Below are 23,163 nucleotides of genomic sequence, written 5' to 3'. Positions count from 1 at the left end.
ACTGCCTGCAATGAGTAATTCCTTTGCAAATCTAATGAGACAAGGAAACAGGCATTCAGAAAAGAAATGACTGCTTTATAGATGGGAAACAAACTTCAGAAAATCTAGCTGTCTTACAAAAGAGTTGCTTTACCTGAAAGTTCCTTATAAGAAATCAATGCTAAATATCACCGCTGCTAATAACATCAGGAGTTAAAGCTAATGAAGTGAAAATACTAAATCCTGAAACTCAAGTGAAATGGAAAGATCCCTGCTCGGGATTATGGAAGGGTTCCGATCCTGTTTTAATATGGGGTCGAGGACATGTTTGTGTTTTTTCCACAAGAGGAGAATGAAGCTTGGTGGTTACCGGAGCGTTTGGTAAGGAGCGTGGAACTAAGGAAGGTCAGCTCCAATGATGTTCCTATAAAGGAACCAGAATGAAAGTGGCTCGATTAGTGTTTCTGAGGTTTTGTCACTGGTTAATGCAAACAGTGAGGAAATAGAGATGGTGGAAACGTTTGTTTGAATTGAAGCATTTAGGGGAACTATTATGAATTTGGGTGAAGGGACAGCCTCTAGTTAAAAACCGTTTACCGCTGACAGTACATCTCTTCTGGTCCGGAAAGGCTGAGAGAACTGGCAACTTTGGGATGTGGCTTCATCCTGAGAATGTTACAATCCCCTAGCAACAAGTATCACAACTCTATAATGACAACACTCACTAAATCCCAGTGCTTTATAACAAAGCTAACTATAAACTGTAAACTTTAGAAATGATGTACGTACTTCCTGTCTAGTTAAGAGAATCTTTCTGATAGAGATGGTGATAATAATTAATAATTAAGAAGTAGAAAGACGAAAATAAGATATGTGAGTTTGTAAAAATTCTGTCTTGTTAGATCTGTGTTAAGAAATCTTTAGATGTTTGCTAAGTTAGATATATGCTAATGGTAGCCTATATAAGTTTGTAAAATAGATCTATAGAGTTCCTTTAAGAATATAAGCTTGTAAGAAGTATCTAAGGTAGTCTTAAGACATGTAGTAATAAGCTTGTAAGATGCTAGTTGTAAATGTAAGTTTAAATAAGAAATAAGATGGAATGAATATAAGTATATGAGAATTAATAAGAAATATATTTGCTAAAGTAGTTCTATAGTTTCCTTAAAGTATAAATAAGTAAATGTTAATATGTGAGTTTGTAAAAATGTGTAAATGTTGAGTGAGTTTATGCTTAAGCACATGTTATGTGGGTTTGTAAAGTGTAAATGTTAAGTGTGAGTCTATTAATGTATATGGTGAAAACACCTGAGACACAGGAGATAGTGTCCTAGTAGACTGCAAAGTAGGCAGTCTGAATGGTTTCAAAAGCTCCAGAAGCCGCTAAGAAGCTAAGAATGGCGGACGCCAGAACCAGCACAAGGCATCCGCAGCTGAGATCCGTGGAATATCAACGCAGCACAGAAAAACCTGAGCTAACAGCAAAAACGGTGCGGTTTAAAATATTACTATAACTAAAAAGTTCTGTCTTTGAAAACAAAAGTTGCAGAGACGCTTGTTTGAACAAAAATTAACTGCAAAAAGTTTTGGTTGAAAAACATCTCTTCATATTTGGAAGTGAAAGCCTGATACCAGAATTTATTTCTTGTTTGAACTTTTTGAACTTAAAATGAGATAAAATTACAAAAACATTTTGGTTATGGATTTCTTCAAATTTGGAAGGCTAGTACCAATATTTATCATTTGAATTTTGGTACTTAAATGAAATGAACAATAGAGATTTCATTGCAATGGGACAATTTTGAGCTTACTTATAGTAATGACCTAGGAAAGGTTTTCTGGAATTGGGTTAAAAATGGAACTGTTTAAATGAAGTAATGTATTTCTACTTAGAATCAAGATGCAATTTTGTGTATGTGTATATGCTTTATTAACTGGTGATTTATGAGTTGTTTTGTGGAACTGTTTATGTAAGAATGGAATTACTTATGGAACTGGTTTTGTGTTACAAATGGAACTGTTTAAACAGATAAGTTTGGGTTCCTCTAACTAGGTTTGAGACTTTGTTTAAAAAATTATAAAGAAAAGGAGGAGTTATGAGATTGAATTATGTTCGCAGAAACCTATTGATATTAATGCACCCTGGTTTTGTGGAGTTAAGGAAATATTTAAGTTTGATGTTGAATACATATAAGTTTTTCCTATGTTAACAAGAAAATTCAAATGATTGAGTTAAGGTTGTAAGACGGAGAAAATTGTTAACTATATATAGCACCATATATGCTAATTCTAATGGTTCTGTTAAGAGTTTGTTTTGAGTTGTAAGATTGAGAGAATTGTGACTATGTATAGCAATATTTATGTTAACCTGTTAATGGTAATGATGAAGCTAAGGGATTCTTTAAGTTTGTAGTCACCTTAAGAGTTTTGGTTTAGAAAGGGCTTGAGGCAGCTAAGACTGCTGTGGTCACCTTGGACCTAAATCAAAAGAGAAATGCCAATTTATATCATCCTCTACTCCCATACTGGGAGGTGTAACAGCTATGGAGATTGCTGTAAGCCATTAAGTTATTTTTTTATATATTAAGAAGGGGGGACCTGTGGGAGCCCGTTCTGGGGTTCCTCATGGCTTTACCCAGCAGGTCCGAATAGAGGATGATCAGGACCACGGGCCTGAGTGCAGGTGTCTGAGATGGTCTGCACTTGGCTGTGCTGGGTGAGGAGTTCTTTTGCTCCACCCCTTGGCGTCTCTATAAAAACCCTGGGGCAGAGACAGTCGGGGCCCGTTGGAATAGGTTCCAGGCCCTCTCGAGGCTATCCTTTATTTTCTATCTGTTTATCTCCGCAAGATTCTCTGCTATAAATCCTTCTATCTAATATTTCCTGCTGCTCGCACTCAAGAAAACTCTGGGAAGCTGTGGGGGTGGTGGGTAAACGCCCCACAACCAGGTCTCATTTTAAGTTCTTTAACATATTCTCAAGAACGAAAGTAACTTACATAATACCTAGCATTTTGCTATTTTTGAAAAATATAATTAATAATGACAGTCAAATTGGACACTTAAATTCTTGATATGTACCTGAAATGTACTAATCACATAACTTAATTTTCACCATTTGCTCTCTGTCAAGGTGGGAGTCTGGGTAGTGGAGACTGTGGGCTGGTGCCTGGCTAGTGCCTAGGGCACTGTTTTACACACACACACACACACACACACACACACACACACACACACACACACACACACACACACGCTGAGTTTCCGGATGTGCTGTCTTCACCAATACTCTTAGTAATTCTGTGTGATGAATGCAGGATGAGGGAGGCGGGATGATGGAGACTACCGTCTATTCTTTAAGTGGCAACAAGAATATGGGTCTTGGTTTTACTAAATTTCTCATTTGTCATTTTCCTTTTCATAAAGTTGATGTTTGGACAGGACTTTACAGTAAGCATTACATAACTACATCAATCACATAATGACAGCAAGGTCTAATTCTCACGGGACTAAGAGAGGGCACACAAGATATGGAAAAACAAATGACATCAATTTTACATGACTAAATTCATTTTTGTTCAAACTACTGAAGACAAGTGATACAGAAAAAAAAATCTCAAAATGAAGAAGTTATACTGATGCATGAATTGCAGCACCAGGACCAGCATGTGTGGAACTTCCAGAAGGGAAATAGATAGCTGACATGCATCTCCCCGGCCAGGCACTGAGGTACTTACGATGGGACTTCCACAGCATTACCTTTGGATGGCTTTTCTTTTGGCTGGGAGATGACAAGTGTCACATCTTCAGGTGCATTCTGCAGAATGTCAACTGTAGCATTGTGACTAACCCCCTCCAGACTCACACTGTTCACAGATATCAAGCGGTCTCCTGAAAAATGCACAATCCAGTATTTTCAACAACAATGCAAGACTCATGGTAAATCTTAGAAATTCCACCCTTTCTCATCATTTTTGCTGTGCTTAAATTTACTTTTGCCCTCTATCCAAATTCATGTATTAGAAAGCACACAGGAAATCATCAAAATGTAAAGTACCAGGCTTTAAGCATCCATCCAAGTCAGCTGGTCCTCCAGGGGTAACTGAACTGATAAATACACCTAGGTCCAGTCTTCCCATCTTTTCCCCACCAATAATTTGAAATCCTGTAAAACAGATCATTTAGGTTTTTTTTTTTTTTTTATGATATTGGTTCTTGTAATGACTCATGATTTGTTCACTCGAAACAAATACAGATGCTAAGATAAAATGATTAAGTCTGTGAGAAGTATTCACTGCACAATGTCTTTGGCATTTGGTGACCAGGGTGTGGAGCAGGGTGGACGGAAGTGGGCAGTCAGCATCTCGGTCAGAGGTGTGTGTGTGTGTGTGTGGGGGATGTTGGGGGGAGTAGGGGGATAGGTTAAGGGCAGGGAAGGGGCAGGGAAGGGGCAAGCAGCAGCACATCAAATGGTCCACATGTTAGAAAATGTCACAGTGAAACCTGCTTGTCTGAGTGCTAACTGAGAAGTAGATAAACAAAAACAAGAGAAGGAGGAAAGTGTGGCCAGCGGTTCTGGGCCCAGAGCTGCTTCCCGCTCCCGCGGATTCTCATGGCGACTCACCTAAGCCATGCTTTGAGTCTTTCTTCAGGTTCACCAGCGTGATCTCCCTTTCTGGTGAAGACACAATGCTCCATCTTTTGTGCAGTGTATCTATGAAGAGTTTGCAATTTAAAAAGAAAACAGAGAGAATAAACTGAGGCATTAGGACTACTAGCTCGTTCTAATTTAAACAGTAACAAAGTATTAATGGATCTGCTTGAGCACTTAAAAGTAAAACTTCAGGTCACCAGTTACTAGCATTTCATAGTGATTCATCATTTATAAGCAACTGCACCACGTTTCCTCCTTCTCAACAGTCCCTCTTAAAACAGTATGCAGTCGTCTGCAAGGGAGTTTCTGCAGCTCAAGGGGACAAATGCTTTGAGCCCTGCGCAGAGCCAGCCAGGCAGGCAGCACCGCAGAGCACTGGACCATCAGGTGTTCCGAGTTCACCTTCCTGTTGCCTCACAGTAGGCCGGTTCGTTTAGACAATTGTCATGTTAAAATGTTCTCTCAGGGCCTGAAGAGTTGGAACAGCAGAAAGTATGTGTTGCTCTTGCAGAGAACCTGGGCTTGGTTCCTAGCACCCATGTGGTAGCTGTTGGGGGCACTGCATACATGTGCTTTACTGACATACATGCAGGTAAGATACTCATACACATAAAAGAAAAATAAAATTTGTAAAAAATAAAAATTTCACAAAGCAGACAAAGGCAGATCTCTGTGAGTTTAAGGCCAGCCTGGTCTACAGAGAGTGTTTCAGGACAGCTAGGGCTGTTATACTGAGAAACCCTGTCTCTAAAAAAATTAAAAAAGAATTCCCTCCAATATGTTGATGTATTATTTATAAATTAGTAAAATACTATTATTGAACACCTGAATAAAACAGTAATAAAAATAAACTAGATTTAGTTTTTAAAACCCACCTTTTGTGGGGATTTTATGTTAAAGCAACAACCAGTATATCACATCTACACTCTAAAGGTTTCCCACCATCATCTGCAGTTGAGGAATAAACAGTTTAACATTCTTCATCTTATAGCTGTCACTCTCCAGAATAATGACTTAACAATTAGGTCAGGGAAGTTAATTATCTAGATACATTTCAACATCTGAAATGCAATTTGCTTTTTCTAATTTTTTCTTACTTTTTATCACTTGCAAACATCTTAATTAAACCAATAAATTACAACATTTAATTGCCACATTAGTCAAGCATATTAAAAAATTCAAGCACATAGAGAAACACATATACACACATGCATGCAAACACACACAGGCATGCACACAAATGAGTTGTTAATACGGACTGCAGAGTCAACTGGTCTGTGTATGAAGGTGAGCATGGTGGTAAGCTTTGATGTTCAGAAAGATAGTTTTATAAATTGAATCTTTAAGTTTAAGTCTATATTGTTCTCAATACTGACGCTTTTTGTAAACAAACAAACACACAAAACAACCCAGAGATTATGTCTCCATTGAAACATAAACCAGAAATTCCTTAAACCTCTACACACATTTTTCTAATAACTGAAACCATTCTCAGCACGGATCTTTTTTGCTGTGTGTTCTGACATCTAAGACCAGGCATGGATTGAAATTAGTGTTAATATGTTATAGGAATTGACACACAATATGTACTGATGCCTAAGGAATAAAAATCGATACTTCAAAGTCTAGAAATAAATTCTTTTACTCCAAGGAAACCAGAACCATTATTTCCTGTCAGCAGTGACTTTAGCCTCGTGTCTGAAGGGCCATCTTAACACATTGACCTGTGTGTAGCTCACACATCCCTTTACAACTAGAACTTATTGGTCATCTATAACAGCAGTAGCAATGTGGCATCTGATAACTTTCTGATGACATCACACAGAACATCACTGGATAACGCTACGAGGATCCATGTATACCAGACAGTACCAAGACAAACGCGCCAGCTGTCTCCTGAGCAGCTCTGACCACACTGTCTAAGCAGCCTCCCTTCCTTTTCCTAAAATGGGCAATGAGCTTTAGTTTTCAGTTGGAACAAACATAAAACAATATAGAGCAAGACCCCAAAACAAAGTAAAGCAAACAAGAGTAAGGGCACAGTAATGGCTGAAATGAAAAAGTACTTAATTGAGGTGCTAAGAAGATACTGCAGATCTAATCAAAGTATACTGCAAAGCAATTGCACAGAGTCGCTTTGAATTTTCTACCCTTGCCCCTCCAATTTTCAGAATTAAACTCTTGGTGCATAGGAATTTGGAGATTTAGACTGATGAGATTCATCATTCTGTGGCACTTGGTAAGTCCAAATGCATGTAGTTAGTAGAAAAACGAATTCCCTGGCAGTATGGGCAGGATAAAATAAAAATTAGACTGGGGGAAATGATGGCTTCCAGGGTACTGTCTTGTTTACTGTGGCTTAAGAATAGAAAGGCGTGTAACCCTGCAAGGTTTCAAATGGAAACTACTCACAATTGTGAAGCAAAAGTCCACCTGGTTTATACAGAGTAGTCCTGCCTCTTGTCAGTCTTATGAGGTATGTGTGAAGAGTCACTAAGCACTCTTTCAAAGAAGATGGGTAGTTTCTTCACTTCCACCTCTAACAGGTTGGTAACAGGATTAATTATTCATAACACTCACCTGGTGTGTGTGTGTGTGTGTGTGTGTGTGTGTGTGTGTGTGTGTGTGTGTGTGAATGCGTGTATGTGCATGCATGTACGTTTGTGCATGTGCGTGCGTGCACATGTATCTCCCTAATTAGAAACATCAGAGCTTGCTTACTCAAAGATTCTTGACTGTGACTTCAGCACTTATTCATTTTGGTTAGTCTACTATCCTTCAAATATCTACTGAGCAACTTTCCTATCAGCACCCATCATTAAGCATTTTGAAGAAATAAAGCAAGGCAATGGATATGAAACCTGCTGGCAAGTGTGAGGAGGCCAAGCTCTAGCTTTAGCACAAAACAGACTGCTACTAATAATGTCAGAAAAAAAAAAAAACCCACATTCATAATAAAAGGGAAAATATGTCAATCAAATGTCTGCATTCCAAAAGCCGGTGTCAGGACTATAGAGGGGTCCCAGAAAGCGCTGCAGAGTGACAGCCTGGACGACCTCTCCCCGCTGGGCATGAAGAAGGTGACGCCAAGGAAGCAGGTAGGATGCTCCCGAGTAGATGGTGCAGCAGGAGTTGAAGGAATCCTTGATTAGAAATGGAAGGCAGTTCTGCTGCACCCCACCCCAACCCCATTTTCAACACTCTGCTCAGCCTCGGTGGTGTCTACAGGATCACCTGTGGAGGTGCTAACACTTCAGCATCCGTACAAGCCGAGTGTGGGCTCCCTTCAGTTCTCCGTACACAGATGCTGTGCCTGTGTAAACCAAGTTATCTGCAGTGCTAGTCAACGACCAGGGCTGCCGAGTCTCTGTGTCCATCATTTATGAAGAGAGTTCTGGGTTACTTTAACTTTATGAAAACAAACACAAACGAATGCATGAATATAAGGAGGACTTATTAAATCCCCCAAATAGTTCTCTTTTCCTACTAGCATGTATTATAAACACAGCATTTATTTTTTCAACTATTTAAAAGTAAAGAATCTTAACTTGAAATTTCCAGTTCTTTAAGTAAACATGCCTGTGCTATACCCAGTCACGTCTACCTGGAACCAGTGACAGGATTGTGTGTGAGCCCTTGCACTAGGGCCTGCTCTTCTCTCAGAAGTGCCTGTGGGAGCTATGCAGTCTTTAGTCAGAACACTCATGATGAGTTCCGTTACCTACAAAGAGCACGGCTTTCTTCTGCCAAGGCAACGCTGTGCTGGAGACAGATTTTAGGAAGTAGATAGGGCTTCCACTGCTTTCTAGGCAAGGAAAACATATTCTTTGAGGTATAAACTACACCCTGGCCTGTATTGGGCAGCCTCAGGCTGACTGACTGGAAGAGCCAATGAGAAGATGCTTTGGGTAATGTTACCCCAGGGAAGAGACCTACTTCAAATCTTGGGGCTAATGGGCCAATGGCACCATATTGGTATAAAAGCAGTTCTTTGAACTGTTGTGCTATTCTTTGTTTGTTTGTAGACAGGGCCTTACTATGTCCCTTGGTTAGACTGGACCTAGATCCGCCTGCCTCTGCCTCCCATGTGCTGGGATTCAAGTCGTGCACCACCACACCCCACTCTGTTACACTATTTCATCTGCTAACCATTATGATGGAAAGTATATTCTGTAATTTCTGTGTCAGCACATAGTAGTTCAGACAGTTGGTTATGTATCATCTATGAGGCCCACACAACCCATAGAATGAAAATACTTGGTATAGATAAACATTTAGGTTCCTTTCATTCCTCAGTTTACACCTCTTATGCATCTAGTGAGTTTTCCTGTCTGCTCAGTTTTTAAGGGCACTTTAGACTTCCATTTTTAATTATCATGTTGCAGGTATTTTAACTGAATTTTACTAACAGGAAAATTAACATTTGACATCACAATGGCCTTGACATCTGAACAAGTTCGAGTATGTACTATAGAATTTCATTTATCCTTGAACACTGTGTTACCCTTGGCATTAGCAACTGGCCATAAGGTGATAATTAGGATTGATACTGGAGAAAGGACCAGGCTATGTTACTCTGGACCAAGAGAACTTTATTTATTTATTTATTTATTTATGAGACAGTGTATTATGTACCTCTGGCTGTCCTGGAACTCACTATGTAGACCAGGCTAGCCTTGAACTCACAGAGGTTCATGCACCTGCCTATGCCTAACAAGTGCTGGGACTAAAGGTGTGCACTACTACTGCTTAGCTGAACACTTAATTCTCAACAGTTTTAATTGAGTTCAGTTGGGAAGGTTCAAAAGGAATTCTAAAAAAAAATACAGCTTTTAGGATTTAAGGGTAAGAGTTGAGCAGAGTAATACATACATATATATATATATATATATATATATATATATATATATATATATATATATGTAGATAATAATGGGACTATTTTCTACCCATAAAGCTGTTAGAAAGATCAAGTAAGATAAACATTTTCAATCTAAACTATAAACAGTTTGAATATAGAGTCAAGTCACTGTCCACAGTCGGCCATCTCCCTACAGCTCTTTTTCTTAGTGTCTAAATTGGGAAGATGCACATTTAATAAAATCTTCTAATACTCAGGAAAAGACTTAAAACTGGTCCCACTGTGTGCTCCAACTTCATGCTGACCCCATATGCTTCCTCACCAACAACCTTGCTATTATTTTTGCATGCTTCCAGTCTCTAATCAGATTGTGCCCTCCATCTGAAATGCTTATCTCTACTGTCTTCTATGAGAAAATCCTCCTGTGAGGTCTTGAGTATAGTCCCTCGGTATCTGAGAAACAAGAGAACGACTTAGCTCAAGCACCCCCTTCAGATCACCTCAAAATTATCTCTGTCCCAAGCCACTGCCTCAGCCTTCCAAGCAGTGTCCTTTCCTAAGCTCTCATTCATTCCTGCATCAGCAACAGCCACAACCACAGGTCCCATCACACTGCCACCCCAGTCTTCAACTGTGACCAAGGCCTGAAGTCCTGGCTTGGAATGAAGTCTCCACACTTATGCCCAGATCATTATGTAAGGAACAAGAAAAGAAAAAAAAAATATGATGGAATGAGGGAAAACATTTTGTAAACCTACCATTGTCTTTAAAGGGTACTTGGGATGAAGATTTTCCAGAACTAGGCAAAGCCATTCCTGTGGTATAAATTAAATTATTAGACATTTTATAAAATGGTCAGAAACTACAGAAGTAAATTTTTTTTTTTCGGAAAACTCCACAAAAATCAATGAAACATTAAGGCAGCAATGTTTTCTTCGATTTACACTGAGAGAAATGTCTTATCACAAAGGGCATACTATTTCTAAATAATAAAGCTTATTAACTTGTTTGGGGCCACACATTTAAACTCAAATGTGTTGTTTCTGATAATGACAGTTAGATATGTCAATGTGAAATGTTTATAAGGAAATGAGTTTCAAAAATACTTGTCCAAATGTTAAAAGAAAATGTAATATTCAATGACTGGATAAAATAAAAAAATTCAGAAAATAAATAGATCTGATAGGTTTGTTTTATTTCATTTCTGATCCTATATAGCCTAGGCTAGCCTCACACGTACGACACAGGCAACGCTGGCCTTAAGCTCGTGACCCTTCCCCTCCTTACACGTGCTGGGACCATGAGCCACACCCACAGCAGGCTATCCAGGCTTCACTGTGGGACAGCTATGACTCTCTTGATATCACAGGTTTTCCATGGAGAATGAAGTCTTCCAAATGGGATAATCTTACAGCTCATGAGATCTCATTATATGTAAACATACTTTAAAAAATCATTTCCTACAATGCTCAGTCTCTCTTACCCTAAATTTCAATATAGGTTTATCCTATGGGATATAATCTTGCATTTTATCTGCTTCAGTCTTTTCCACTGATTCAAAACTGATGATAGTATAACCTCTGAAAGATGTGAATGCCTCCATCCACAAAGTCATGTTGCTTGCCATAAATATCAACTACAATGAAGAGTTCTCCTGTGACTTCATTTATTTTATGTATCCCCAATCCAACTACAAACTGAAAAACGAAGTTTTAACACCTGGTAATTAGGGACAAACTGTGGTCTAAGGAGAGGAATCAGTAGAATCTGATTACACAAGAGGAGGGATCCTCTTCCTCTCTCTTCAGCTGAGCAACAGTTCAATTTTCTATGCTCAAATATCTACTCTCCTTGACAACGGCTTCACTGGATTTCCCTTTTAAGATGCACAAGGCAAAGAACTACTCAACGTAGGGTGGTGTTCAGGTATACATACACATACACATACACACGTGTAGGTACACTTTCACGTACACCCCTTTAGTAGGGACAGGGGCTTGCTATGCTGGTCTTGAACTCACAATCTTATAACCTCAGTCTCCTTCCATGCTGGATTACAGGAGTATACCACATCACCCAGAATCACACAATTTCAAGACCTAGGTAATTAATAGGCCCCAAGTAACAAGTTGGTAAAATCTGAAAAAAAAAAAAAATTAAAAATTGCCATCTATCAACCATAGACGTTTTCACAAAGCTATCAAAGGTTTTGGAGGCTATTCCAATCCTTTTAAGCTAAAAGAAACCTAAATGTATCCTTCAAAAAGAAAATACAGCACTCTCAGAGCCCGCTCGCACAGGCTCATAGGAAGGTGGCCAGGGAAAGCAATGCAGAGCTGTGTGCAAGGCCCAGGTACTCGCTAGGATGCCCATGGCCACGTGACCAAGAGGAAGCTAAGCAGTACTGGCATGAAGCAGTCCCATGTTCAGTCAGGGACTGACTTCTACTTGAGGCATTTTAAGTATTCACAGTCTAAGCAATTAGAATTCACAGCAACAGGTCGGCAGCTCAAAAGGATCTGCTTCCTTCACTAGGAGCAGGAGCTCTGGGGGGAAAGGAAAGTGTGGCAGTGCTGACCTAGAACATATGCTTGACCGGGGTCTTCAGTGGATGAGTCTGATTCATGTTTCCTCCTTTCAGGGCTTCTAGTTAAACTGGCAACAGACTTTGAACTGAAGAGGGAAAAGGAAGGTAGGAGGGGAAGTGTCAATGGAAGAAGAATATGGTGAAAGTAATAAAATGTCTAAACAAAACCAAATGCATGAAATGTGCAATGTACAAGGAGCTACTTTGGGTTAGTCAACCACGCTCTTACTTATTAAGCTTTGTGAGTCCTGCCAATGAGTCTGTGTCAGATCTGGCCATCGGGTACAGTGGTTTTCCCACCATCTCCGCCAAGGCTGGTGGTAGGGACTCCATGTTAATGACCTGCTTCCGATGAGGATAGAGAGAGGCCTGACTGAGGTCATGATAGGATTTACTCATCCCTCTAGGCTTTTCCTCCCATGAAGCTCTGTCATTCTTCTCTTTTGAACTGTTCTGCAATGGCTGGAAAAGCGACAGCTCTGAGCAGGAGAGCCTCTTCAGAATCTCAGCTTGGACCGACACGGGTCGGACGGCAAGTTTGTTGAGGGTGCTGCTGGCCAGACTGCCAGTGCTGATCGCGCGGCCCATATTAAATCCTCTAACGGACTCTGCTTGCAGGTTCAGGCTCCTAAACGAAGCTCTCTCTACAAGGAAACAGGATTGCTTTACACGTGGAAACACTGCAGTACCTTCATGAGAAGAGTTATTTTAATAGGCAAAATACAGCATGCAGGTTTTAATGATCTCAATGGCCAGCATTAGCTGGGAGCTTCCCAAGTTGGCACCTGAGGGATTTAGAAAGGAGTCAGAGGGTTCCCACTGTCATACACCACTCCATCCTTTTTTGCTTTCACCAGCCTGAGCCTAAGCATTTCTTACTTCACCTACTAACTCTCTTTCATCCTGTGAGGTTTGTGACTTAGGCTGGTACACCCCAAATCCCTTATGGCTTTCTACACTGACAACAAACTTTTTAACCCTCATAGTATTTCTGCTGAAATATCGGCAAACTAAGAGTGGGGAGAAGGGTTATGAAACCAGGATGTGTTGCCATGTCTGAAAAGGCAACTCTGCAGAGGAGAGCTTTAGCAGAGAAGTCCTTGATTATTGGATTTCTAAAAAGCTTACTATAGACTGAGAAGATATCACACCACTCTGCAGATACACAAAAAAACCAGTGAGAATAATACATCACAATTGTAAGCTGTATTCACTGTAGCTCAATAATGCAGTTATAAGCCAAACACCTTTAGGGCAAATTTTCATGCTATTATACCACTGTGCCAACTCCACCTTCCCATCTCCACTTTACAAACTAATGAGGCACCGGAGCCAGGGACAGTCGAATGACCCCCATCTTCTTCCCTTTTTGTGTCTGTAAGCATGGGACTGACTATGCTTACACTTTGTTTACTATAAATGAAGACCTAAAGCCTGCTTTTAGAAGTTAAATTTAGAGCTACTTGAGGTCAAGCCTGAGTTATTCTCCATTATCACTGCAGTACTTTGACATCTGAAGCTATTAGCAAAGCCGCTGTATCACCTGCAAACAAGACCTAGGACAGAGCTTCAAATGACTTTGTTGTCTGTGAATTAGGTAAACCACATCACAAATCATTCTCTGGGTCCCACAGCAACTAGTAAAATAGGGGTACACTCTATTTGCGCATTGTGTCAAGTGTGACAAGTATGTCAAACAGCTGGAAGAACTTCTTTTTAAAGAGAAAATGCTGTGATTACTGACTTAGATTCCATCTTACTTATCTTCTATTTCTGAGAAGATTAGTAATATTCATGCATCAGAATGAACCTTGAATTAACATGCCTCATTATCACCAGGAAACAGTGGTCCTTTTCTATGACGGAAGCAGAATTCAAGATCTTTGTCTGTACCCAAGAATCTCCAGAATCTTCTTAAACTTAATCTATGGGGTTTTTTTTATTAGAGTGGAAAACATTATTTCTATTCTCTTTTACTATGACAGGACTCTTTAATCTAAGAAGAAAACAGTCAACTCAGTGATAGTAAACACCTCAACATCCAAAATTGGCAGCAATAAGGGGGATCCGTTCAATAGGTTTTGTCTCCTGAGCATATCAAGGACTGTCCCTTTCAAATCCATCCACAGCTCACTGCCTCGCGGTCACGGGCTTTGAGTACAACCATTTGCTGATCTCATCAACTCCACTGCCTTCCACCTGGAGCAGACTCAGCATGCACCAACAGCCAGGGCAAACAGTAGGAGCTGTAATCTGACTCTGGTGCTCTGAGTCAGCCTGAAGTGCACAGGCTGGCTGGTTTCACACACAGCCTGCGCCTGTGGCTGCTCCTTCTAATCCATGTTTGCTCCTGGTCGTCTCCTCAGCATTCTCTACTTCCTCACAGTGTTGACTTTCCCGCAGGCTCTTTTGAAGATAGACTCCATTTATTGTTATTCCTTAGTGCTTACTACCTAATAGTATGTGCTAAATAAATGATTTATTCTTTTCATCCCATGAGTTAGCTATATATAAACTCTTGCTAGAAGTGAGGAGACCAACATTGCACCCCCCGCTGGATTCTTACCATCATCTAATCAGGGGTGACACTTTCTACTCTGAACTTATTTCCTTATTAGGAAAACTGGGACTTAATGACCTCTGGGTTCTTTAGAAAATCAGCATTCTCCAGTACTAATATGTAGCATATATGTGTTAGTCCACCAACCTCCTATGGATTATACCAGTAATTTTCACTTGTTTAGTTCAGGTAGGTAAACAAGTACATGGTTACTTCTAACACAACTCAAAGTGGGACACAATTCCTTTGAAGGTTTTATAAAATATGGGGAAGTATAGAGACAATACCACCTTGGAGTGTTTTCTCCGTGACTTCAAGGCTAACTTGCTATTTGAAGTCTGGAACTGAGTTTGTAAAATATACAGAGTATGTGCAGAAAGAAAGGAGACTCTGAAACTTCAGTTTCTTCCCTAAGGTCATTTGTATACGACATGCTACTACTGCAGGTATATGGTGCATGATATACGGTGTATGGCAGACGGTACAGAAGCCCACAGCCGAGGGCAGTGGTAGTGTCTACTGCGGCTCATGTGACCACTGCTACTACAAGTATTAGCGGTACTACTATTGCTGATCAGTGGTACAGAAAAGTGGTAATGCAGTGATGAAGACTGAACCCAGCACCTCATATATACCAGACAAGTACATTCCCATTCAACTCATGTCCTCAAGCCTGTCTGCTAGATGCGCTTAAAGTACTCTAGAGGTACGGATTAATTTGTACTTTGCAATGACCTTTTGATATATAGATTATTACTGCGACAATAATTTTACAGATGGAGGAACTAAGACAGAGAGCTTTTGTAGTATGCCTGAGCCTTCTGATCTGTAACAGTTTGGTTTGAATATCAGCAGTTTTACTCAAGGTAAGAATTGGGCATAACTGTAGATCAAACATTCTCTTAATGTGAAAATCCAAAATCCAAAATGCTCTAAGAGCTGAAACTTTGAGTGTTGAACAGACATTTCAAGTAGAAACTCAGTGCCTGGCTTCATCTGACAGGTCTCAGTCAGAACATTAAGAACAGGTCCACATGTGTGAGGGGAAGATGAGGCACAGACTCTGTTTAGATTTAGGTCCCCTTCCCTCACATGCGTCTCCTTATGTGTTTGCAGATATTCCAAACTCTTAAAAACTTCAGAATGAGAAACATTCTAGTCTCCCTAAAATTTGGATATGGGATACCCAATCCAATGTGAAACATTGAAGAGAGGATCAACCTCACACTTTTATCTTCTGATTTCTCCCTACTCTATCACATATAAAACGATATGATCGCTCATTGTTCAGTTCTGGTTTGTACTGAACATTGATCCAAGCAGGAATGCTGATATCTTTAATTGGTTTGGTACTTTGTTGTACTTTTAAAAAATGTAGAATCCTGTACAATTTTTAGCAAAGCAAAGTAGGAAAATAAAGGGTAATGTGATAATAGCCAAATCTACCATATTTTAAAACTTATATATGAAGAAATTCAGTGAAAATGTAGATTCTAGGGATGCAACTTCCAAAGACTGTGATTCTGTAGGTTCACATAAGCTCCTAGAACCTTATGTTAGGGGAACACATGGTCTCCACTTAGATCCTGAGGGGTGACAAACATCTTCTTACAGTTTGCCATTCCCCAGTCCACGCTAGAGGAAAAACTTTCTATAAGATTTCAGAATGAAAGTCCCAGAAAAGAATTCAGAAACATGGGTCACCAGAGTATGCTAAACTTTCACTCCCGTATTTCAGAGTGATCCACTTAGGTCTGTAGGGATTTACCAGAAAGAAGTGATTTCAAATCACTTTAATCTCAACATGTGGTTGTGCAGAATTAGCTTTAACTATTTCAGCTCTGATTGAGAGAGCTCTGTCCTGAACCGGATTGTTTTTGCAGCTGAAAACTCATTGTCCTGGTTGCTATGGTTACATACCATAACTTCCAGACAGGAATGATTCCAGATGAGCTAGCAGGTGGTGATCTACCACTCCAATGCCTGACTTCACTGCAGAGGTACCACTTCCCCCGCTTTCCTGCTTGCTTGTTCTTTCCCACACTCATCTCCAGACTATTCAGCATTTGTCCTTCAAACCCAAGCCAAGGATCACCTACCTCTCCAGAGCTCAGATCTTCCTCTTGTACACTATGTATATCCTAGAGCCTACATGATATAGCCTATTAAGATCTTAGAGATGGCTCAGCAGTTAGGAGCATTAGCTGCCCTTCCATAAGACCCAGGTTTGATTCCTAGCACACAGGGTGGTTTAAAACCATCTGTAACTACAGTTCCTGAGGACCCGATACCTTCTTCTGGCTTCTGTGGGCCCTGCACACATGTGATATACAGATATACATTCAGGCAAAACACACATACATATGAAATAAAATAGTCAAAATACTTGTATAATATAATTTCATAATTATAAGCTAAAACCTGGTTAAACCCTTTAAACACCTTTTGAAGTCTATGCTTATCTGCAGTGCAGTTTTCCAAGTGAATAGTGAGCTGATTTGACAATTTAATTTAGACATTTAACAAAGAGATACCCTGTAAGTTTTCATCCTAAACACTTTCTGAGTTTCTTTTAAAAAACTGTGGTAACAATCATGCCTGTATCCCGGAGTCACGTGATGCAGCCCACTCCTCCTTACCAATGTCTTGGGCATCTTGGTTGCTCTGGCGCGCCCGCATCTGCAGCTGGAACTTGTGCTGGGAAGAGCAGAGCTGCAGCAGGTACTGGCATGCCTTTCCGCTGTCCGTCTGGAACGCATGCTTGATTCCATCGGACGTGTTCTGTAACGTGATTTTCTTTTTCTGTAATATAAATCAGGTGTCTATAACTAGGAAGTTTTCCTAGGACTTTTATATGACCAAATATTCTAACCTATTATCAGTAAGTAGAGATATTTATATTTTCAATTATTAGATATAAGTGCCCTTTAACTGATACCACATTTAAACATAAATATAAATATAGGAACTACAATTCTAAATCAAAACAAATCTGGTAAATAAATTAGTATTAACTGCCACTTTCAGCAATTGTAACTTCTATGTACTTAAGTCATCATCAAGGGAAATTTAAAAAATTACCCAGAGTGGGGCTGGAGTGATGGCTCATGGGTTAAGAGCGCTGGCTGCTTTCCAGAGGACCGAGGTTTTAACACCTAGTACTTAGTATAACCCCAGCTAGGGGATCTGACACCCTCTTCTGGCCTCCACAGGCACAGCACACAGGTGGTATAGACATTCATGCAGGCATACCACTCACACACATAAAATAAAAACAAATACATCTTTTTGAAAAGTATCTAGGGTTACATAAGACAGTATTCGGGGAAGTGTGTATCCGAATATGTTCCTCCCAGATTGAAATAATTTTTAAAAGTAATTTAAATTACTTGCGAATGCTTACAAATGTTAATAAAATGGTAAGAACTATGTAAAAGACATTTTAAAAATTAACAGTAATGGTAAGAGTTATGATTCAGTTAAGGAGAATCTGGGTGGTATGAAGGTTGGAATGGTGATTGGGGAAGTTAATGAAAATGTAGGTTGCTGGGCAGGGATAGTATGTTCTGTATTTCCAAGTACATGGTAGGATGAGGCAAGAGGATCACCTGATTCTTGGAACTCAAGACTACTCTACTCAGTTGTGACCACACGGCATCCCAGACAAAAAGCCAGGAGGAGATTAAAACAAAAAACAAAAGAAAATGTGTGGATGGAGTGATACCAGGTGATGTGAACGAGACGCTACTTTTGTATTTAGAGATGGCTATTTTTTTTTTTTACCAAATCCAAGAAAAGTAGGAAAATAATAAATCAATTTTATTTGGCTGCTGTTTCTTAAAAGATATATCTTAGGGAAGAGGGCTCCGAGAACCTGTGGCCTCTGAGGCTTGCAGATGGTCCGTGATGCATCCAACAGGCCAGGGACCATAGCTAATAATAGGCACTTACTTAAATGAAGTTAGACTGTACTCTACCTATTATCTATTATGCAAATTAGTCTCTATTATTTTTATTTCAAAACACAGACATAGGCACAGAAAAGTCAAATTTAATAGGAGCCCAAAGTTATAAGAGTGTTTACCTAAACCTCTTGTTCTCACAAAATCTGGCCTTATTGATTTATAAATAGACCTTCCTTACATAAATTTACATTTAAGATCTTTATAATGAGAAAACAATGTGCAAATACTGTAAACAGAATGCAATGATAGAAATAAATTATAATAAATACGATAAATTAATATATAATTAAATATATAATAAAATGTGATAAATTCTAGGTAGATATTGCCGCTAATGAATCTTTGGGACTGAACCAGATTTTACTCTGTTAAAAAGGAAACCCATCAAGTAGACTAAAAGGTTAAAATATAGTAACATCAAACTAGAATCTTGACTATGGGCACACCTAATGACTCTTCAGGTAGTTGGGTATTTTTTTCCTAACAACTGTCCACATAACTACTGTCAGGTGGTTCACAAAGACACTAAAACACACAGCTGCAGATCTAGTGACCGAAGTAGTAGTAACATGAAAGGCAAACTGTCAAAAAAGCCCCAGCACTAAGGCCTAGGACAGACAGCTAACGGCAAAGATGAGACAGGGCACAAAAGCCCGCCGGAGGTGAGTGGTAGGTCCAGAGTGATTACAAAAAGTGTTATCACAGACAATGTGCTAGCTTGAGACAAATTAGAAGAATGTTTGATTCTGTTGGGTGGTTGAACAGACAGGAAACACACCCAAGGGAACTCTGGTGAGAGCTGAGGTGGGTAATGAGTACTGTTGACCTAAGTTTTCTTCAAATACTTGCTCTACTTAAATTTCCACTTGAAGAAATTAAATTAAATCCAGGTAATTTCCTGGTTTCAACACTTCCGGGAAGATGAGGGTAGTTTGGGCTTTGCAGAAAGGATGAATTGTTATCTGATAATCTCTGTGGACTTCCAGATTTCACAGGAGAAAACTAACCCCTAGGTTCAGAGCTGACTTTGAGGTACCCAGGTTAATCATTGTTCAGAATCCAGCATAACCTTTATGTTTTTTTTTCATTTTACATACCAACATTCCTCCTCCCTCCTTTTCTCCAACCTCACCTCCCACCTCTCCCCCACCCCGCCCCCATCTACTCCTCAGAGAGGATATGGCCTCCCCCATGGGGAGTCAACAAAGTCTGGCATAGCAAGTTGAGTCAGGACCAAAACCTTTCCCCCTGTATTGAGGCTGAGCAAGGCATCCCTCCATAGGGAATGGGCTCCAAAAAGCCAGTTCATGAACCAGGGATAAATCTTGTCCCACTGCCAAGGGCCCCACAAACTGCTTAAGCCACATAACTGTCAGGCACAATAGCCTTTACATTCTTAATAAGCTTTATTTTGGTGAGAACATATGTCAGCCCAAATATCAGTAATCCTCATATACTATTAGAAAATAAACGCTCAAACACATTTTTGTCCATCTCTGAGGTTTGCTAGATGATACTTCAATATTCAGATATTCTACATTCAAAATCAGAACATGCACTTAAAGTTCACTATCTTTTTAAACATGTTCTTTTCCTAAAAATCACTTTTCTAAGGTGGGTGGTGGTAGTGATGGTAGACATGCCTTTAATCCCAGCACTCAGGAGGCAGAGGCAGGCAGATCTCTGAGTTTGAGGCCAGCCTGGTCTACAAAATGAGTTCCAGGACTACATAGAGAAAAAACAAAACAAAAATTACTTTTCTAATTTTATTACCATAGAGTAGACATTAAAATCTAAAATTAGAGAAAGTCATGAGACTGGTTCATTAAATTCAGTAGTGCCTGGATCTCTGGACTCATATAACAGGTGCTAACAGGAGATCCACTCTTGGGCTTGACAGGTATATCAGAAGGAAGACCATTATCTTAAAATATTAGGGGGATTTCTCTACCTGAGATATTACGGCTGTAGAGTAAGTTTTCATATAACAGAAAGTTCAACTTGGTTGTAATTTAACTCAAGTTAACTGAGCATATAACTAGTTAGGAATGCATCCTATGCCTCGAAAAAACAGAAACAAAGAAAATCTCAGTAAGACCTCCTATAACAAAAAGGGACAAAAAGTTTTAAGCAGTACTAAGTTTACTAAAGAAAGTCAGTAAATACGTTACAATTAAAATTGATTACATCGATTAAAAATACAAGGAAAGAAGTTAAAATGGACATACCGAGAAGGAAATCTTCTTGGTTTCCCTCCATGGAAAGCGAAGGACCAAGGTGCGCACCCCATTGTGAACTTCAAACACGAGCACACCTTTGGAACACACGCCAAGCAGTATTCCTGTCTGCGACTTTTTTTCTGGGTGTACCCGGTGAAGATGTACTCCGTACTCCGTCAGCCTCTGGCAGACCTGTTGGAACAGAAGGTGTACTTCCATAAACAGTGGTGAACAGGGAGGAGCTGGACGTGGGTCAGTGCGCTCAGCATGGCGGTCAGGCTTCTCAGCAATGCTGCTATAACATTTGGGATCCACATTCCAAAAGACTATTCCCATGCTCACTTTATGTGGTATGTGAAAACACACCCAAATGCATGCCAGGCCTAGTACAGGAGTGGAGTGTCTAACACTTGAGGAACTTTCTATGCCGGGGTCAGCTGAGAGCACTCAGGGAGGGCACCAAAAAACATCCAAAGAATCAGCAAGTTTCCTCCAAGAAGTAACAAGAAGTCACGGCACTAACAAAGACTTGGTGATAAGAAGTCAACGACAGGATACAAAGACAAACATGAACTGAGAACAGGTAAATAAATGTAAGGTCTGCATCTGACAAAGGACCGGAATCTGTAATACATAATGAAGATGTAGTTTATTAAGAAGCAATCAGATGTGAATGAGGCTCAAGGGTTATATCTACACATCAAAAAGAAGTTCAATGAATGGAAAATAAACCATGAGAAAGTGGTCAGTAAAAATGTAATTAGGAAAGACAAATTAAAATTATAATGCTGGGGTTGGAAGGTGGCTCAGTGGTTAAGATCACATACTGTCTTGCAGAGAAGACTGGAGTTTGATTCCCAGCACCCATGGGTGACTCACAATGGCCTCCACTTCAGCTCCAGAGGCTCTGACACCTGTGTTTCCATGGACACCTACACTCATGTAAAAGCATGCACACACATGCATGAGTGCACACACAAATAATATTAAAAATAATAAATCGATCTAAAGCCATCTTTAAAGAGCCCAACTCTGCATCATTTCTCACCTAAGGGCTAAGATGAAAAAGGCAGAAAAGTGCTATCATGAGGTGAACAGGGCCTGGGCTGCACTAGGGAGGCTGAAGTCTACGGCCTCCTCTAAAGATACATGCTGCTACTTAGTTCTTGCAAGTACTGAACACAATGGCTACGGAAAATTGAGCTCACAGCTTGACTTTAAATGTGACTCCAACAAAACAAACCACTTTGGCTCTCTTACCATACATTCTACTTCAAGGATGTTGTGAATCAAGTGAATGGAGCTTCGTCCAAGGTATCTGCGAGCTGAGAAGCTTGGCTCTCTACACTATGGACCAGCAAACAGAAGGTTTATTCTTCCTGGGCTGCTGCAACATGACAATGTTCTCCAAGTTTCTTTTTCTCAATAGAGAAATTTCTTGCACTAAAGCTTCCTTAGCTCTTTTTTTTCTGTAACAAATGCACTTTATTTGTAGGCTAACAGGAAGCCGATGATGGAACTCAAGCTGTAAGCCATTTCCTCTGCATCCACAGGAACTAGTTATCACCTAGTACAAGGACTAACTCACGTCTTAAAAACAAGAATCAACAGTTCTAGAAAGAGCACGAACATGCATCTCATATCTACTCAGTCATCAAGTTCAATCTTCTTTACGATGCAGCTTGATTTTTCAGTATGGAATAGGATAAAGGCATGAATGAATAGCCGGATAGATATAGGTTAAAGTAAGAATTTTGTCCCTCACAGTGCTACTGACCTTGGAATACCATGTTTTCTTGGAATCTCATTTTCTCTTTCACACATGAGAATTAACCTGCTACAGTTTTAGGCAGGAATCAGCCAGAGGCTGCAGAGGATCAGACAGTGCCCCCTGACTTTAGAAGTGTCCTCTAACTCTGGCTCATTTTGAGCACATGGCACTGCTCATTACTGGTCACTCTGCTTGCTTACCTTTAAGAACTCCAGCTCGGTCTCCTTCTCGGAAGCGCCTGCATAGGTGTTATGCAATTTGGGTAACTCCTCTTTAATGTAGGACAAGTCAAGCTTCTCCATCACTCTGGCAGGCAAATAATGCTCCAGGCGAAAGTAGGACACTCCGTGGACCTAGGAGAAAGGACGCTGTTGTAAGAGCTCCACTTGCCTATCTCAGTGTGAAGCCTCTTCCTCCTGCCTTGAAGTTCTTGCCTCTGCCAAGAGACAAGATTCTATTTCTCTCTGCAAAATGCAGCTCTCTTCCTCGGTGAGCAGAACAGCTGGACTGGTGGACAAGTTTCAGGAGATGCTTGAGCGTCTTTTGTCGAGATAGCTAAGAGGTAATG

General features: G+C 40.0%; 1 protein-coding gene across 6 annotated transcripts in view; it reads right to left on the bottom strand.

Annotated features, from left to right (window-relative positions):
• The window catches only part of Ptpn13 (protein tyrosine phosphatase non-receptor type 13), a 190,523-nt gene that overhangs the window by 54,571 nt on the left and 112,789 nt on the right, over positions 1–23,163 (bottom strand). For 4 of the 6 annotated variants that reach the window (XM_037209228.1, XM_028867296.2, XM_037209229.1 and 1 more), the window contains 9 exons: positions 22,796–22,948; positions 20,834–21,016; positions 17,280–17,442; positions 12,310–12,724; positions 12,072–12,166; positions 10,252–10,308; positions 4,603–4,692; positions 4,036–4,143; positions 3,738–3,869 (listed from right to left, as the gene is read on the bottom strand). In XM_037209228.1, coding sequence (XP_037065123.1) covers positions 3,738–3,869; positions 4,036–4,143; positions 4,603–4,692; positions 10,252–10,308; positions 12,072–12,166; positions 12,310–12,724; positions 17,280–17,442; positions 20,834–21,016; positions 22,796–22,948 — 1,396 coding nt within the window. The remainder of the gene's footprint in view (positions 1–3,737; positions 3,870–4,035; positions 4,144–4,602; positions 4,693–10,251; positions 10,309–12,071; positions 12,167–12,309; positions 12,725–17,279; positions 17,443–20,833; positions 21,017–22,795; positions 22,949–23,163) is intronic. The other 2 variants (XM_037209231.1, XM_037209232.1) reach the window with 1 other exon arrangement.

The sequence above is a fragment of the Peromyscus leucopus genome, chromosome 10 (genome assembly GCF_004664715.2).
Source record: "Peromyscus leucopus breed LL Stock chromosome 10, UCI_PerLeu_2.1, whole genome shotgun sequence".
Lineage (NCBI taxonomy): Eukaryota > Metazoa > Chordata > Mammalia > Rodentia > Cricetidae > Peromyscus > Peromyscus leucopus.
This window is presented reverse-complemented; position numbering and strand designations above follow the sequence as displayed.